This window comes from Panicum virgatum, chromosome 3K (genome assembly GCF_016808335.1).
Source record: "Panicum virgatum strain AP13 chromosome 3K, P.virgatum_v5, whole genome shotgun sequence".
Lineage (NCBI taxonomy): Eukaryota > Viridiplantae > Streptophyta > Magnoliopsida > Poales > Poaceae > Panicum > Panicum virgatum.
The window spans coordinates 46,688,421-46,707,297 of NC_053138.1; the positions used below are offsets into that span (position 1 = coordinate 46,688,421).

At 47.0% G+C, this 18,877-nt stretch overlaps 1 protein-coding gene across 1 annotated transcript; it reads right to left on the reverse strand.

The window, feature by feature from the left end:
• Positions 1-15,723: 15,723 nt before the first annotated feature.
• Positions 15,724-18,861, reverse strand: LOC120699367 (fruit protein pKIWI502-like). Its single transcript, XM_039983348.1, has 6 exons — positions 18,147-18,861; positions 17,411-17,510; positions 17,251-17,313; positions 17,048-17,137; positions 16,212-16,307; positions 15,724-16,075 (listed from the first exon to the last, which is right to left on the reverse strand). The coding sequence occupies exons 1-5, from the start codon at positions 18,719-18,721 to the stop codon at positions 16,212-16,214; spliced, it is 924 nt and encodes a 307-aa protein (XP_039839282.1). The 5' UTR covers positions 18,722-18,861; the 3' UTR covers positions 15,724-16,075.
• Between the last annotated feature and the right edge of the window lie 16 nt (positions 18,862-18,877).

Genomic DNA, 18,877 nt, shown 5'->3' on the forward strand with positions numbered 1-18,877 from the left:
GACTTAAATTTGGTAATATTTGTATAAATTTTTTAAAGACAAATGGTCAAATTTAGAGTAAAAAAATGACAAACGAACTACAATTTTCAAACTCGAGCGACATTGAGGCCCAATTTTGCAAGCCCACAGAAACCAGCAATTGTTGCTGCCCAGCCCAGCTCGTTGCCAGAGAAGAAACGGAAGAAAAAATGTCACTGCCTCTGCCTCCTGCCTGTTCCGCTGTTCGCTTGCGGCTTGCCTGTCACCCCTTGGACTCCTCGTTTGTCGCCCCATGGACGTGCCCCTTCTTCCCCAAGCAGTGAGGCAGTGAGCACACCGTGGCCAAGAAGCCCATGATTGCCTCCTCCCTTGTTGGTTAGGCTGGCTGATCCAGCACCCAGGCCTTGCTAGCACCCGCACCAGCCTGCAGCAGCTAGCAATTCGCCAGCAGCAAATTCAAATACATGCATAAACCAATGTGATTCTTTTAGTAATTTTGATTCCCACCAAGTTGAGCCTCGAAATTGAGTTTCATCTATTAGACTCTAGGATACTTTTCAGATTGTGTCCTGCAATGCGTAGGGTTGGTGCTGGAATAGGCCGGGGAAGTAATTATCACTGCTAGCCCGTGATATGGATCGGCGGTGATAACCTATTTTCACTACCAGTTCAAATGTTGGCGGTGAAAACGGGTATTTTCACCGCTGATATGTCATGACCGTTACCTAAACCGGCGATGAAAATAAGTTTAGGCTCGGCAATGAAAGCAGTGTGACATCCTTGTGCAATCAGTAGCCTGTCCCGACCGTGGCAACTATGCTCTCCATGCTGGCGCAGAAGGGGGTGCACCAGCTTTCCTCCCATATCTACCAGCTACTGCATTTCACTCTTTTCTTTCTACGTCGCTGGTGGTGCGTGCTCAATAACATGGGCGGATCTAGGGGGTGGGCCCCAGTTCACCCTAAGATTTGGCCCAATAGCCTTCACCCTCTCCATTTTCATGTTTTATCTTATTTATTACTATTAGAAAAAAATAGCTATTGACTATTTTCTTGTATGTAGAAATTGACAATTGAATTAAGAGAGTGAAAAGTGATAAAATAACATCTTTATTAGATAAATTAACTTATTCATTAAAATATTTAAAAAAAAATTCTATTGGACTAACCTAAGCTAAAATCGTAGATTGGTCACTGCTCACAGCGTGCTAGTATTGAAGAACAGTACATGTGGCCGGCCAACGCCGCGGGCAACGAGTGGACAGCGCGCCAAGGAAGGTAAGGTGGCTCGGCCTTCATGCGTTGCACGGACCACACTCCACCGACCACCGATGGGCAGGCTAGGTAATTGCCCCTCTGTGGTTGGTTGCACTGTACAGATGGACACACCCATCAGCCATCACCACGTGCTCAGTGCAGCGTGTCGTCCTCGATCACTGGCCTAGCACGTGCAATTCATCAACGATGATGAATGCAGCTAGTTGTCTAGTAGGCCAACGTCGCTCCAAACATCACGGTTGGACGGTTGCTCATTACTGCTAGTGGTACCGGACAAATCGAGATACCGGCCTACCTTGTACCTTGTCGACGATGAGGGACCGGGACAACGTATGGCCGTGAATTAAACTCTTTGGGCTGTGACACGTAGGTGCCGGCGGCAGGGGGGCACCTAAGAGCACGGCTTAAGATTTCGCCGGCAGCCGGCGGTAACACGAGCGCGTAGGTTGTGGACCCCGCTTCTATTTAATGTGTTGCAGCGGCTGAGCCAATAGCAGCTCGCGGAGCGCGTCGTCGCCGGCCCGAGCGGGCGTATCGCGAGCCGCCGACTTCCTTCTCTCACCTGCTCATACGTCAGATTCCGCCCGCTCCGCGCCGACCATAATACATGCTCTAAAGTTTGTGGGATGGATAGCGACTCCATCTTCGAGCCCACTATGCCCACGCCTCTATCTTCTTCCTCATGACCTCCCACCCCACCGCCTCGGTCGACGGCGCCAATGTTGTTGTGCCGCGGTGCCCTCTATCGACCTGCCACCGGCGCATTCTCGCCCTATTCTAACTAGCTTGGTATCACGCCTTCATCTTGGACCTAGCCTAGCCACCAGCAACAACCAATCTGGATGGAGGCACTCCGCGCACCTCGCCGCCGGCTCGCCCACTGTAAGGATCGATGGACCAAGAGGGGAGGTGAATTGTGCCTTTTTCAAATTTCTAAAATAATTAAAGCAACCTTAACCTATGCAATGCTAGTAAGGCTCAATTCACCAACCGGCTAACTAAGCAAACTACACAAGCTATTAAAGATACAACAAGATTGTGAAACTAAGTAAGGTAGAGCTAAGTTATGATCTCTAAGGTCAAGCACATGAATAATTGCATGAAATTAAGTGCTTGAAATGAAAGAGTGGGCAAGAGACAACCTGATTTTTTCCCGTGGTGTCGATGTGTTGGCACACACCCCTAATCCACGTTGTGACACTCACTAAGAGTCTTGTCACCTCTCATGTCACCGAGACTTGGGCGCTCACTAAGAGTCTCCGTTCACCATTCCGGCGTGGTGGAGCTCAAGCCACGTACAAACTTATTCGGACTCCCACAATCCTTGGCAAGCTCCGGAAGAAACACCTTCAATCACCAAGATCGCCTAGGTGCTGCCAATCACCAAGAGTAACAAGCTAGGGCCTTCACTTGAGCAAGAACCGATCACCAAGAATGGATGCACACAAGCTTCTCTCTACTCAAGTCCTTAGTCTTGCTTCTTGAATGATTGAATGAACAAATGTGTGAAAGATGAAGCTCAAGGTGGCTCTCAACAATAGTATAGTGTATGAATGTTTTCTGGTGTCAAGAGAGAGCAAAATGACCCATTGGAGGGGTATATAAAGGCAGCTCACACGAATAGAGCCGTTGGAGAAAAGCTGCCAGAAAACTGCTTAGCGCCGGTTAATCCGACGAACCTCCAATAGCCAGCGTCGGTTTAACTGATGAATGTAAACTGCCCACTTGGAAAACTAGCCATTACAACTTGGGCAGATTAACCGACGTATCATCGGTTTAACCGGTGAGTGTAGTTGTCCACTGATCAACTGAAAAACCAACTCTCTGGACAACTGCACTGACGTTAACTCAAATCCATCGTCGGTTTAACCGGTGAGTACAACTTCTGAAACCCCTGGAAAAACCATCTCACTGGTCAATTGCACCGACGTTTGATTTCAAACATCGTCGGTTTAACCGGTGTATAGAACTTGAAACACCCTGGAAAAACCAACTCTGGACTAATGCACCGACGTTAATTTCAAACATCGTCGGTTTAACCGGTGTATAGAACCTGTCCAGACTCTGATAACTGCGTTTAACCGACGTATAGAAAAGTTGAGTCGTCGGTTAAACCGGTGTATAGACTTTTTCTGATTTTGCCTTTTCTGATTTGAGTCTTTGAATGAAATCCAAATATTCTTGAGATATAAGTTGAAAACCACTTATTTGAACTTCTTAGAACCTGAGTGACCATAGTGTGCATCCATTTTTAATTGACCATGTCCATGCTCAAGTTACTTGGCCTTAACCCCTCTTAATAGTGCGATCACTACAAAACTATAAAACCTATACTAACCTAAGTGTCCTTCTCAACCTTACGACACTTAGGACTAGAAAGATCCTTAGTCTTGATATATATTTGAGTTGAATACCGAGATCGCCTTTTTGAATAACGAAATTGAGGGACCTCTTTAACAAATGACCAAATGAGCGATAATGATTCATTAAGCTGCACAAACTCATTAGTCACAATAACGGTTGTCATTAATCACTGAAACATACCTAGAGGGCCTAGATGCTTACAATCTCCCCCTTTTTGGTGATTGATGACAACACAGACATAAACTTAAATTATAACGAGAGAGCGAGAAAGATAAAACAGGATAAACTCAAGCAAACTCGAAAGAGAACCAAGGAGCTCAACGGCTCAAACGAAATCCATAGATATGTCTCAAAACACAGCATACTCAAGCGTCAAATGTACATATCCATGAACTAACATCAAATTATAATAAAACATCAACGTCCTGCAACTACGAACTCTCTCTATCTTTACCCTCCCCTTGACTCAACTCCGCCTAACTCTCTCCCCCTTTGGCATCAAAGTACCAAAAAGGCGAGCTACTGATCCGGCTGTCGTGGCACGGCGAGGAAGCCGTCCGGATCATCGTCGTCGTCGTCGGACGGAGAGCCCTCGGTGACGGACGGGAGCTGCTGATCTGAACTGACTGGGGGTGTAGCTGTCGTAGAGGCTCTCGTACTAGCACTGCCTAGGAGAGGGTCCGTAGATGTGGTAACCGGCTCAGCAGAGGAGGTGTCAACATCTGAAGTAGTGAGTGCTGAAGCTACCGGCTGTGTCGACTGCGAAACTATAGACTCCTCTCCTCCTCCCCCTAGTGTCTGAGGTACGACGGGCAGGGCGACTGACTGAACTACCGACGGAGAGTCCTGGAAGAGTGTAGTCGCTGGCAGTGGTGAGAAGAGTGGACGACCGGCAGACCCAAGGAGTGCGGACACGAGAACGTGGTCTCCGGTGTCGCCGAGGCAGCTAGAGCTGCAGTAGGGGCTGGAGCTGGAGTGACTGCAAGCTGAGGAGCTCCAACGCCTTGAAGTCCTGGCTGTCTTGGCTGCTGCGGGGCGAGTCCGGTGTGAGTGTAAAGCTGTGTAATCATCCCGAACATCGCCATCATGCCCTGCTGCATCTGCTGGAACTGAGCGTCTGTCCACTGTGAAACTCTGTCAATGAGCCCAACAAAACGCTCCTCGGCTGCAGCACGCTCTCGGGCAGCCTCCCTCTGAATGGCTGCGAGCTGAGCCTCATGAGCTCTCCTGGCCTCCTCCTGTGCTATCCGATCCTCTCTCTGCTGAGTGACCAACTGCTGAAGAAGAGAGGTGAGCTCAGACGGCTGAGTCACCTGAGACTCTGTGACTGTAGCTGCTACTGGTGACTCTGGAGCTGGCTCTCTGGAACCTCCTGCCTCGTGGTCGTGAGTTGCTGGGGCTGCAGGAAAGTACTCATCGTCCTCGGAGGAGTCTGACTCAAGCTCACACCAGTGTATCTCATCATCTCCTCCGAGAAGCTGTGCCTCGGCAGCTAGCAGTGCCTCATCCTCCTGTGCCACTCGGGCCTGCACCTCAGGTGACAGTCGTGCCATAGTAGCTCTCTCGGCCTGTCTGCCCCTCCTCCGGTCCTGGGGAGCTGTCGGACGGTAAACTGGGAACCGGGGAGCCTCATCCTGACGGTATACTGCACTGATGGGTGACTCAGCTGGCACAATCATAGAGCATATGTAGCTGGTCCAGTGAGCATACGGAAACTGGCGTACTACACCCATCCCGTCTGTGATCACATCCTTGATCTCAGCCAAAATGAAGTCAACAATGTCAAAAGGCTCGTGAGTGAGTATGTGTAGAAGTAGCAGCTGCTGCAGGCCTGTAAACCCCTCTGGGTAGCCACTCCTAGGCAACAAAGTCCTCCGGAGGGCCATGTGAACTGCGTACGCCTCTGGGGTCAGCAAGCTGGGTACTCTGGCATACGATGCTGGAAACGGCTGGCGGAAGCACTGAGAGATCGCCTCGTGAGAGGTGCAATCCCGCCAATCATCGCTCTGCGCGGTGGATCTGCGTCTCCGTATACCATCTCGTGCAGGGAGACATCAACCAAATCGACTCCGAGAATCCCTGCAATCGTCGCCCTGGACAAGCCAAAGACCTGGCCTCCAAACACGAAGTGTACGGCTCTGCGCTCGGGAGCGATCCAGGCTGTGGCATAAAACACTCTGACCCAGTCCTCGATATATCTGTTCTGCTCCATCTGAAGTAGCCTGGGCAGACCTCTGAAGTGTGCAAAATGCTCTCTAACATCTGTTCCCCCTGCAGCTGTCCTCAGAGAAACCCAGTCAAGCACCCTATGCGGAAAGATCCTGTGCCCTCGCCTCTGGTAGGTCTCGTAGAAGCTGGCCTGAAGAAGTGTCCAGAATCTACGATCGACCCTGCTGTCACGGGTCACGGGGAACCAGTCCTCCTCTCCAACACTCCACCTGAGCCCCTTGACCTTCGCCGCATTGGCCTTGGTCAAGTTCTGGAGCAGCACACCTGGCTCCAGACGCACAACAGTGTCCATACGGAACACTGCGCACAACTTGCTGCTGTTGTTGCTGCTGCGGACCTGCGAGGCCCCTGTGGCTGGTGACCTCCTCGCGTCCTCGGTCCAGTGCGACGCTCGGTCGCGGGCGAAGACTCTCCTGCTGGGGACGTCTGGCGAGTGCGGCCAGAACGTCATGGAGTCGGTGACCCCTAAGCACTCTCTCCCTGGGTCTGCTCTGACAGTGCTGCATCTGAATCTGCTTCTGACTCTGAGCGATCTGACTCTGCAGCTACCTCAGTCGTGGCTCTGGTGGCCCTGGCACCTCGGACCCTGCCCATACCTCGACCTCTGCCCCTGCCCCTGGCTGGCTGCTCCCTGATCACGAACGGACGAGCACGGCCTGACGCTTGCTCCTCGGCGGCCTTGGCCACCATCTCGGCTCTCTCGGCCTCTCTCTCTGTGCGGGTCCACTTGCGGACGAGCTTCTCGACCACAACTTCCTTTTCCTTCCTCTTCTCGCGACCCATCTCGATCAGGCAATCTGTCGAACACTTAGCGAGCACTTGGCGGGAAGGTGCTGCGGCTGCAGCGTGGGGGTGCTGTAGTGTGGACGGCGCTGAACGCGTGGTAGTGATGCGGAGGCACATAGTGGTGGTGACGCGTAGGCGTTGGCGCACACGGGCGGCGGTGGTGCAGGCTGCGCGTGGTGGCGGCTTGGGCCGGCGGCCTAGATGGCGGGCGGCGCGTGGAGCGTGAGGCGGCGGCTGCGTGGATCGCTGGCGACGGCGTGCACGGGCGGCGGCGAGGTGTAGCGGCGGCGCTGGAGTGGCGGAACGGGCGGCGGCGGCGCGGAGTCGGGAAAAATAGAGGAAGTGAGGAAGGCGACCGCGGGAAAGAGAGATAAATGACAAATGGGCCTCACGATTTTCCTTAACGCCGGTTAAACCGATGCTTAGGTTTAGAACGCCGGTTGATTGCATCGGTGCAGTTCACCCGAGACTCCAGCAGAAAAACATCTGAACGCCAGTTGAACTGATGTTATGCATTTTGAACTTGCCTGTTGAACGTTGCTATCACCGGTTGATTGCTAGGGTCAGATCTGGGTTACGTTCACCGGTTGATCCGATGTTCTGACTTTTGCATACGCCGGTTGAACGCCTGGTTTGTCTGAGCTGAGACAGAAACTTAGTAACGCCGGTTAAACCGATGGGTATTGATCCATTAAGCGTCGGTTTAACCGGTGAACCCGAAAACCTTTCACTCAGCTCACTCTTCTATGCTAAGTCCAATAAACTTATAAAATCCAACTAAACACAAGTTAATGGACTTGCATAGGCGACTTTACCCCTCAAAATATTTAGGATAGCACACTAGCTTAATAGATTTTCTTTTCAACACAAGCAAAAGCCGCAAAGCGAGACAAAACGCCAAATAAAATGTATGAGCCTTGTCATAGGAATATTGAAGATAGAGAGCTTCAAACTCATTATGACATGACTCACTAGGCAATGACGCACCTAACACTTTGCTCTTTTCACTTTTCATGAACTAAGATCTTGCATATGAAACAAGTCTCATTTTCATCAAGTGATCTCCTTTGTGACCCTTACGCATGTAATGATGGTGCAAGCTAAAACCACATGCGAAAGAAGAGTAAACATGAAGTGCACACCTATATGACAAGAAATGCATAACAAGAATTTAAATTCTACTTGTCATGTTTGAACCCACGAGAAGCTTCTTCATGATGAGCCTTTCTACAAGCCTACAGGAAAACAAGTGGACCACCACCTCTAGCTAAACCCATGCTCATCACTATCTTACCATGGTTAGATAAGTGTCCTATATGTATGCATTTTTCTATATGACAAAGCAACTTACATGACGTTTGCCGCATCTAATACATTAAGCTCATTCGTTAGCCTAACAAAAGTACTCTCGTCTAAAGGTTTTGTGAAAATATCCGCCAATTGCTCCTCGGATCTCACACCTTGAAGAGACATGTCTCCTTTAGCTTCGTGATCACGCAAGAAGTGATGGCGAATATCAATGTGCTTTGTGCGAGAGTGTTGAACCGGATTTTTGGCAATTTTTACGGCACTTTCATTGTCACAAAGGTGTGGTATCCTATCTAGTTTCACACCAAAGTCCAAAAGAGTTTGCTTCATGTATAGGATTTGGGCACAACATGCACCGGCCGCTATATATTTTGCTTCCGCGGTGGACAAAGCCACGGAATTTTGCTTCTTACTCGACCAAGAAACTAGAAAATGCTCAAGCAAGTGGCAACCCCCGGAGGTACTTTTGTGATCCACACGGCTTCCGGCAAAATCCGAATCCGAGTATCCCAAGAGATCTAAGCTAGCGCCTTTGGGGTACCACAAGCCTATGCTTGGGGTGTGCTTGAGATACCGAAGGATCCTATTCACAGCCCAGAGGTGTGATTCCTTTGGGTTTGCTTGAAAGCGGGCACACAAGCACACACTAAACATTATATCGGGCCTAGATGTGGTAAGGTAAAGCAAAGACCCTATCATAGAACGATAGAGGGATTGATCAACCAGTTTACCGTCCACATCCAAGTTGAGATGCCCATTAGTTGCCATGGGTGTCATGATCGACTTGCATTCATCCATCTTGAACTTCTTCAAGATATTTTTAGTATACTTTTCTTGATGGATGAATGTCCCTTCCTTCAATTGTTTGACTTGAAACCCAAGGAAGAATGTCAATTCGCCGATCATGGACATCTCGAATTCCCTAGACATCATGGTAGCAAACTCATGGCTTAGTAAATCATTAGTTGAGCCAAAGATAATATCGTCAACATAAATTTGACAAATGAAAAGATCCCCGTTGACGTCTTTTGTGAACAATGTGGTGTCCACCCTCCCGATCTTGAAGCCTTGCATGATTAGGAAGTCACGAAGCCTCTCATACCAAGCCCTTGGAGCTTGTTTGAGCCCATAGAGTGCCTTGTGCAACCTATAAACATGGTTAGGATTCCTCGGATCTTCAAATCCGGGAGGTTGCTCAACATAAACAAGTTCGTTAATAACGTCATTTAAGAATGCACTTTTCACATCCATTTGATATAACTTGATATTATGATGTGAAGAGTAAGCAAGAAGGATGCGGATAGCTTCAAGTCTTGCGACCGGAGCAAAAGTTTCACCAAAATCCAAACCTTCGACTAGAGAAAACCTTTTTGCCACAAGTCTTGCTTTATTGCGTATCACCACACCATATTCATCTTGCTTGTTTCGGAAGACCCACTTGGTGCCGATGATGTTCTTGTTTTTCGGAGGAGCTTCGAGGACCCAAACTTCATTGCGGGTGAAGTTGTTCAATTCTTCTTGCATGGCCATCACCCAATCCGAGTCCTCAAGTGCTTCCTCTATGCTAGTGGGTTCAATACAAGAAACAAATGAGTAATGTTCGCAAAATGAAGCATGCTTAGAGCGTGTTCTTACTCCCTTGGAAGGACTACCAATGATTTGATCAATTGGATTATCCTTGGAGATACGACCATGCTTCACTAGCGGTTCATGCGTGGATGTTTGTTGGGGTGGATCATGGGTGACTTGTGCTTGTGGTGGAACATTTTGCTCTTCTTTTTCTTGGACTTGGGGTGTTGGCGTTGGCACATTTTCTTGAGGTTGTGGATCATCTTTTTCTTGATCTTCATTCACTTGGGGTGCCGTGGAGGTGCTTGGTGTAGATGAGGAAGGTCCTCCCCCTTGATCATTGCCTTCATGCACCTCTTCCGGCTTGATTACCCAATGGACATTTTCTTCAAGGCCTCATCAATCTCCTCATCACCTACATTGTCATAGCCAACAACCTCCTCTTGGGAGCCATTAGATTCATCAAACTCCACATCACATATTTGTTCAACTAACCCGGAGGTTTGATTGAATACTCTATATGCCTTGGAGTTTGATGCATAACCAAGAAAGAATCCTTCATCACATCTACTTTCAAACTTACTGAGCCTTTTCTTCTTATAAATGAAGCATTTGCAACCAAAGACTCGAAAGTAGGATATATTTGGTTTCTTCCCGGTGATGAGCTCATATGGAGTTTTCTTGAGGAGTCGGTGGGGATACACTCGGTTGGATGCATGGCAAGCCGTATTGATTGCTTCCGCCCAAAACTTCTCGGACGTGCCATAATCATCCAACATTGCTCTTGCTAGAGTGATGAGTGACTTGTTCTTTCTTTCCACCACTCCATTTTGTTGAGGCGTGTAGGTGGTGGAGAATTTATGCTTGATGCCCTCTTCATCGCACCATTCTTCAATCTTCATATTCTTGAACTCGGTGTCGTTGTCACTCCGGATCTTCACAATTGGGGAGTTGTACTCCCTTTGAGCTATTCTTGCAAAAGTCTTGAAGACTTCCGGAGTTTCATCCTTATCGCCTAGAAACATGACCCAAGTATAACTTGAAAAATCATCAACGATTACTAGGCAATAGAGGTTACCACCAATGCTCTTGTATGTAGTTGGACCAAAGAGATCCATGTGTAGTAGCTCAAGCGGCTTGGAGGTAGACAACATCGTCTTGATGGGATGATGTGTTGCAACTTGCTTCCTGGCTTGGCATGCTTTACATAATTTATTCTTGTCAAATGTAACGTCCTTCAAGCCGGTGATCATCCCTCTCTTGTGGGCTTTCTTGAGGTTGCTCATCGCAATATGAGCAATTCGTCTATGCCAAAGCCACCCAAGAGACGCCTTGGTGAAGAGGCATGTCAAGGTGCTTGTTTGCTTTGAAGAGAAATCCATCAAGTAAATGTTGCCATGCCTAAACCCTGTGAATACCAATGACTTGTCTTCTTCAAGAGTTACTACAACACCATTCTTATCAAAGGTATACGTTAGTCCAAGATCACATAATTGAGCAATCGAAATAAGATTAAAACTAAGTACTTCTACAAACAAGACATTAGAAATAGATAAATCTTTTGAAATAGCTATTCTACCCAAACCTAAGACTTTCCCCCTTGAGTTATCACCATAGGTGACATGTTCATGATTGCCGGGGTCTTCAAGAGAGATGAACATGCTATCATTGCCGGTCATGTGTTGAGAGCAACCGCTATCAAGTACCCAATGTTTTCCACCGGCTTTGTAGTTCCCCTACACACATGAGAATTCACTTTTGAGTTTTTGGAACCCAAACAAGCTTTGGGCCTTGCACATGTGTGACAAGAGCTTTTGTGACCCAAAGTTGCTTGGGGAGCTTCTTCTTTGACTCTTTAGTGATTTTGCCAATGAATTTGGCCTTCACCTTGCCCTTCACTTTACTCAAAAGAAAATGGTTATTTTGAAACATTGATGAGTAATTCTTTGGTAAAGTGGGAAGAGGATGTGATGGTAAGGTGCACTCCCTAGTGTGGTACTCGGTGACTTGGCAATGTTGGCAATATGAACCAACTTCCTTGACGAAGCTAGTCTTGATCTCCGGAGAAGGAGTAGTGCCTTGATTTGGCTCCGGAAATGAACCAAGACCTCTCTTGCCATAGTCACGAGCATTGTTGAAGAGAATTTCCTTGTGGATGTATTCTCCTCTTGAGAGCTTCTCCACACTACTCTTGAGGCTTGCCACTTGATCCATCAATTCCTTTTCCCTAGAAGGAGCAAGCTCGGGCACAATACTAGTGGCATTTGCATCAATGAGTAGGTCATCACATGAAGTAGAAGCATTGACCTTTTCAATGATTTCATTGACAAAGTTCTCAAGACTTGGGTCAATTGCTTCATAGGCAAATTCAAGTTCTTGATATTTGTGAGCCAACTCCCTATGCTCTTGTTTAAAATTTTTGTGGCTCTCTTCAACTTACTTAGCAAGTACAATTGACTCTTTATGCTTTTTGAGCAAGTCATTATACTTGCCAAGCAAATCGGAGTGGGCAAACTCTAACTTGGCATGAGTGCTATCAAGAATCTTGACTTTGCCCTTTTCCCTCTTGATAACGGATGTATACTCATTAATGAGGTTAGTGAACTCATAAGGGTCAAACTCATTGTCACTATCATTATCACTATCACTATCCTCCTCACATACCTTTGTTTTACCTTTTGCCATGAGGCACATGGGAGGTGGAGGTAGCAATGATTCTTCATTGGTGAGGGCGATGGTGACGATATCTTCTTCCTCATCACATGACTCTTCGCTTGATGAGACATTGGTCACCCACTCTTGTTTTTCTACCAAGAAGCTTCTCTTGGAGTTGCCCTTTTTCTTTGGGAAGAGCTTGGTCTTCTTGTCATGGCTCTTCTTCTTCCCAAGTTTTTTGTTTTTGTTCTTCTTTTCATCTTCATCATCATCGTTTGAATCATGGCGATGCTTACTCTTGTTGTCCTTCTTTCTCTTGTCCGGCTTGGGGCAATTTGGAGAGATGTGACGTTTTTCTACACAATTGTAGCAAGTTTTGTTCTTGATGTCTTCCCTTGGCCGGAACATTCTTCTTTTTGGGTCAAAGTTGTAACCCTTCTTGTTTATCTTGTCGCTCAAGCGTGTGAACTTTCTCATCATGAGAGCAAGTTCTCCATCTTCTTCATCATCGGATGAGCTTTCATGATGATCTTCTTCTTCATTGCTTGAGCTTGATTCTTGCTTGATCATCTTGAGCTTGCGCGGCTTGTTTGCCTTGGTTTTGAGAGCGATTGACTTGCTTATAGTTGGCTCTTCGGACATACCAAGGATACCCATTTCATGAGCGCGAATTTCGCCCACAAGCTCTCCTACTTCCATCGTATCAAGATTATCCTTTTGAAGCATAGCATTGATGATGTTGTACTTGGGCTTCGGAAGGAGCAAGAGAATCTTGCGTTTGATGGAGCCACTGTCAATTTTAGAAACTTCAAGAGCATTAATGTCTTTGACAATGACATTCAAGCGAGAATACATATCATTGCAATTTTCATGAGCTAGCATCTTAAAAGAATTATACTTAGCTCTAAACAAGTGATATTTTTGTTCACGAACTTTTATGGAGCCTTAATGAATTTCAATTAGCTCTTTCCAAATATCACTTGCTAAGTCCATGCCATTTACTCTAGCAAAGACTTCCTCACTAATGGCTTCGAAAATTGCATTTCTAGCCTTTGCATTCCACTTTAGTTGTTCCGAGGTGGGAGTTCTGGTGAACCCGGTCTTTGTTGCCAACCACACTTCGGGGGCAATCGCATCAAGGTATGCGACCATGCGAACTTTCCAATAGGCAAAGTTCTTGCCCTCGAAGTGAGGCGGCGAACCACCCATCTTGGCCATAGCTCTAGGCGGTGAAGTCTAATGATCCAAATGAGCAACGAGGCTCTGATACCAATTGTAAGGATCGATGAACCAAGAGGGGGGGGTGAATTGGGCCTTTTTCAAATTTCTAAAACAATTAAAGCAACCTTAACCTATGCAATGCTAGTAAGGCTCAATTCACCAACCGGCAAACTAAGCAAACTACACAAGCTATTAAAGATAGAACAAGATTGTGAAACTAAGTAAGGTAGAGCTAAGTTATGATCTCTAAGGTCAAGCACATGAATAATTGCATAAAAGTAAGTGCTTGAAATGAAAGAGTGGGCAAGAGACAACCAGATTTTTTTCCCGTGGTGTCGATGTGTTGGCACAAACCCCTAATCCACGTTGTGACACTCACTAAGAGTCTTGTCACCTCCCATATCACCAAGACTTGGGCGCTCACTAAGAGTCTCCATTCACCATCCCGGCATGGTGGAGCTCAAGCCACGTACAAACTTCTTCGGCCTCCCACAATCTTTGGCAAGCTCCGGAAGAAACACCTTCAATCACCTAGATCGCCTAGGTGCTGCCAATCACCAAGAGTAACAAGCTAGGGCCTTCACTTGAGTAAGAACCGATCACCAAGAACGGATGCACACAAGCTTATCTCTACTCAAGTCCTTAGTCTTGCTTCTTGAATGATTGAATGAACAAATGTGTGAAAGATGAAGCTCAAAGTGGCTCTCAACAATAGTATAGTGTATGAATGTTTTCTGGTGTCAAGAGAGAGCAAAATGACCCATTGGAGGGGTATATATAGGCAGCTCACACGAATAGAGCCGTTGGAGAAAAGCTGCCAGAAAACTGCTTAGCGCCGGTTAATCTGACGAACCTCCAATAGCCAGCGTCGGTTTAACCGATGAATGTAAACTGTCCACTTGGAAAACTAGCCGTTACAACTTGGGCAGATTAACCGACGTATCATCGGTTTAACCGGTGAGTGTAGTTGTCCACTGATCAACTGAAAAACCAACTCTCTGGACAACTGTACTGACGTTAACTCAAATCCATCGTCGGTTTAACCGGTGAGTACAACTTCTGAAATCCCTGGAAAAACCATCTCACTAGTCAATTGCACCGACGTTTGATTTCAAACATCGTCGGTTTAACCGGTGTATAGAACTTGAAACACCCTGGAAAAACCAACTCTGGACTAATGTACCGACGTTAATTTCAAACATCGTCGGTTTAACCGGTGTATAGAACCTGTCCAGACTCTGATAACTGCGTTTAACCGACGTATAGAAAAGTTGAGTCGTCGGTTAAACCGGTGTATAGACTTTTTCTGATTTTGTCTTTTCTGATTTGAGTCTTTGAATGAAATCCAAATATTCTTGAGATATAAGTTGAAAACCACTTATTTGAACTTCTTAGAACCTGAGTTACCATAGTGTGCATCCATTTTTAATTGACCATGTCCATGCTCAAGTTACTTGGCCTTAACCCCTCTTAATAGTGCGATCACTACAAAACTATAAAACCTATACTAACCTAAGTGTCCTTCTCAACCTTACGACACTTAGGACTAGAAAGATCCTTAGTCTTGATATATATTTGAGTTGAATACCGAGATCGCCTTTTTGAATAACGAAATTGAGGGGCCTCTTTAACAAATGACCAAATGAGCGATAATGATTCATTAAGCTGCACAAACTCATTAGTCACAATAACGATTGTCATTAATCGCCGAAACATACCTAGAGGGCCTAGATGCTTACACCCACACACCACCACCCTCCACCAGTCGATTCCCATCCACCTTCTCTTCTAATGTCAGCAACCATTGGAGCTTCCGTGCTCCAGCAACGCTGAAACCCTAACCTCGCTGCCGGCTTCGATCACCACCTGAGCCGGTGGCGACCTCGTCATCGGCCGCTCCCTCCACCTCTCGCCCGCATGTGTAGACCCCTGACTCGGAACCCTAACCTGGTGGCCGAAGCGGCTGGTGGCATGCTGAGAGGAGGAGGAGGAGGAGGAGAAGAAGATCCGACGTCCTGTAGTTCTCGCACGAATCTTAAATAGTAGAAGTTAAGTTGGAGAAAATCTTGCGGAAGGTATATATGTTTCACAGGTGTGCTAAAGGCTGCTTAACGCGGACACAATTCCAACGCCGCACTCCAGCCGGCCCAATTTGATCCGCAACGCGGCGGCCCACATCGCCCAAATTCGGCCCGCGGCACCCACGTCGCCCATTTTTTAGGTTCCGTCGATCCATGACTGCTAGCGTCTTGTCTGCCGCCGCCAGGATCAGCTCCGGTCTGCAGTTGTTCCACGCCAATTGTTCCAACCGAGAGAAAAGAAAACTGTTCCAGCCTTGAAATCGAATTGTTCCAAGTAAGAAATGAAATTGTTCAAGGTTTGGAATCACACTGTGCTAACTTCCAACCAAGAAACAATCCGGGAAACAGAAATCAAAGTTGACCATTTTATTTGTTCACCGGCCGTGCCATCCCACGTCCAACAAACACACTGCGCACTCAGCTAAGGACTCAGACGCGCTCCGCATGAACGTGCATGCGTCAAGCACTACAAACACGCTCCGCCATTTGCACTAATAACTAGTGCGACAAGCATTATTCAAGCAATGTTCCTTATTCTCATCATCACTCCGCTGAAAAGCATCCATTATTGTCGGAGCCCGTAATATAAGTTCCTCTGAATAAGGCCTGCAGAAAAGTTTTAGGTGGGAAATTATCAAACAAAACATCAATTCCTTGTGTTCCATATTGCCCAAACAAAGGCACCGAACTGAAGCCCCAGATAACAAACAAATTTAAAGATGAATTATTTAGACTTGCTCACCTAGACTTTGGAGGCAAAAGGATCCTCAGGAGACCACTCGATCGTTAAGATTTTTTCATGTGGCACGCCAAAGTCTAAAAGGACTCCGGTGATTACCTGTAAAGCAGAGGGCGTTATCAGTATAATCATTGTATTGATTTTGCTCCAAGAGCACCCATATTCAGGACAAGTAGCATAATGTATGTACTTCCAAAAACGATGGGGTGCACCTTATTTAGGAATCATGAGAACAGGCTAATACTACCAAATTCATTTAATCGCTGAGGTAAAATAAAGCTTGATATAAAGAGATTCCAAATGGGAGCAAACACCTAAAGAAAAATCTTCAAATCGCATGAACAATCTTGCATAAAGGTTTCAACAATAATGGGCCTCAACTAGAAAATGTGCATAGCTAACACTAGGAAAAAAATGCTGAGTAACATTTGGTAGCTCTAGACAGAACTGTAGCTAGCAAACCGTGTCAGAACTGTAGCCAACTGTATGAGCAACTAAGGAATGTGCCATTCAAACAACTTTAGTCGGTCTATGTTTGGGACTAAGTGAAACTTTCTGAATTTAGAGTCTCTCCACTTGTGTCCTAGTGGGTTTAAATCAGCCTCTTCGCAAATTTTGCAGGTTGGGCTGGCTTGATATTGCCTTCCCTAGACCTGATCTTTTGTGGGAGCTTTTAGCACTAGATACACCTCTTTTTTTTATTAAAGTGTATTCATGCATAATTTGATGCAATAGTAGTGTGACTCACAAGTAGGAAAACACAATTTATTTTTTCATAGGTTCAACGTGCATGATGGTAAGGTTATGCAAAAGGATCCTAAAACAGCAGATATGCACACCTCTTGCGATGAAGACGGTGCCACAATTACAGCTCCAGTAGAAAGTGGATTTACTGTTTTCTCACCCAGGTTCTGTTCCAAGAAAGATTGCTGCAAAATGATTGTTATTAGAACGATGTATATGTACCATAAAACCTGTAACAAGAGAAAACAATGTTGGATCATTTTTTTTTGAAGGGATGTTGGATCATTTCTTGTATTACCTGAAATTGTTGTGTGAGCTGTACTACTTTAACTCCAGTTTGCTCCCAATTGTTGAAACGCTCCTGTAAGACAGAAAATTATATGTGTTTCGTTATGAGCTGAAGGCTTCTCTAGTGAATACATGATTTGCATACAGCACATAGGGGAAAATTCTCCAACCTGGTATGGCATAGATTGCAGATCTTTGGCAGCATAATAAAGTCTCACATCTTTTCTTTCAGAGGCAGCAAAACCAAACTCGATAAGTGCACGAATCGGACTGCATTAAAAATACACAAGATTAATTTGGCCAGGATCCCAATCAAAGGTGGCCCAAAATCAGAGTAGAAGCAAAATAAGTTAGTCAGCCACAATACATGTGGACTATGATGGAAAGATATACAACCCTTTACAGTTTAACAGGAAATCAATAGAATTTTAATTTTCGATTCAACCATTTGGGAACAATATTCTTTCTAATTTTGGGCTGAGTTTGTTAGCGTTATTGTTCTTTGGCTCGTGACCCCGTAATTTTTCAGAATCGTCTAATTGTAAACCCAAACTACAAAACCATGTATTTTACATCCTTCGACTCCCAAAACAAGAGCACAACTTGCAAGCCAAATTCACCTGGTATATTCAAAAAGGACTCGTCCCATCTATACTGCTATATATATACACACTATACGTGTCTGCTTTTTTTATTCTGACGTCCGTTTTTATTGTCTCCTCGCCGGCGATTTAAACAATTATAGAAGAAAAATAAATGTTCATCGTCTTTCCTACAAGCAGAGGCGCCATTGCAATTTGCAAAGGCTACTGGGAGCTGCATGCAGAGATCAGCACAGCAAACAATTTTTATGCGACTCTTGGTAGATTATATATATGAGGAGAATTAGAGAGATGCGGCATTGACCTGATCCCCATCCCGACAGCGAACAGGAACATGGTCTCCGCGGCCGCCGGCGGATTTATGTGCTGGATGGCGAACCCGCGCCCCATGACGGGCCCGAGCTCCACAGCGTCCCCGACGCCGAGCTTGCACAGCTGCTCCGAGGTGGTCCCTGGCACGGGCTTGACGAGCAGATCGAACTGGAGCCCCGAGCGAGGCGCCGAGGAGATGCACATGTACGCCGGAGAGAGCTTCTGCGAGGGGACGCGGGCCATGAGGTACTGCCCCGGGGTCGTGTACGCGTCCACCAGGGCCGGGGCGCCGGAGAGGTCGACGGTGACGAGGAAGATGGACTCGTCCTCGGTGGCAGCGGCGACGGCGGCGACGGGCGCACTGGTCCAGGAGCGCTGGGTGGCGCCACTACTTCCGGCGACGGCGGCGCCCTGCTGCGTTTGGACGGCGCGGACCGTGGCCAGGGAGCCGGGGCGGCGAGGGAGGAAGGGGAGCGCGTGCATCGGGAGTGGAGAGGCGGAGGCGACGCGGGCGGGGTGGACGCGGGGAGGCCTCAGGAGCGTGGAGATGGCGGCCGCGGATGCCATTGCGACGGGTGGGGGTGGGAGAGTGAGGCGGGCTGAGGGACGGTGGGAGGCGCCGGACGAGAAAGCTGAAGGAAGGAATACTACCAACTGGTCACTGTTATTGGCTTCAAGAACGGAGCACTGATGGAGGAGAATGGTGCCTTGGTGGCAATGCAA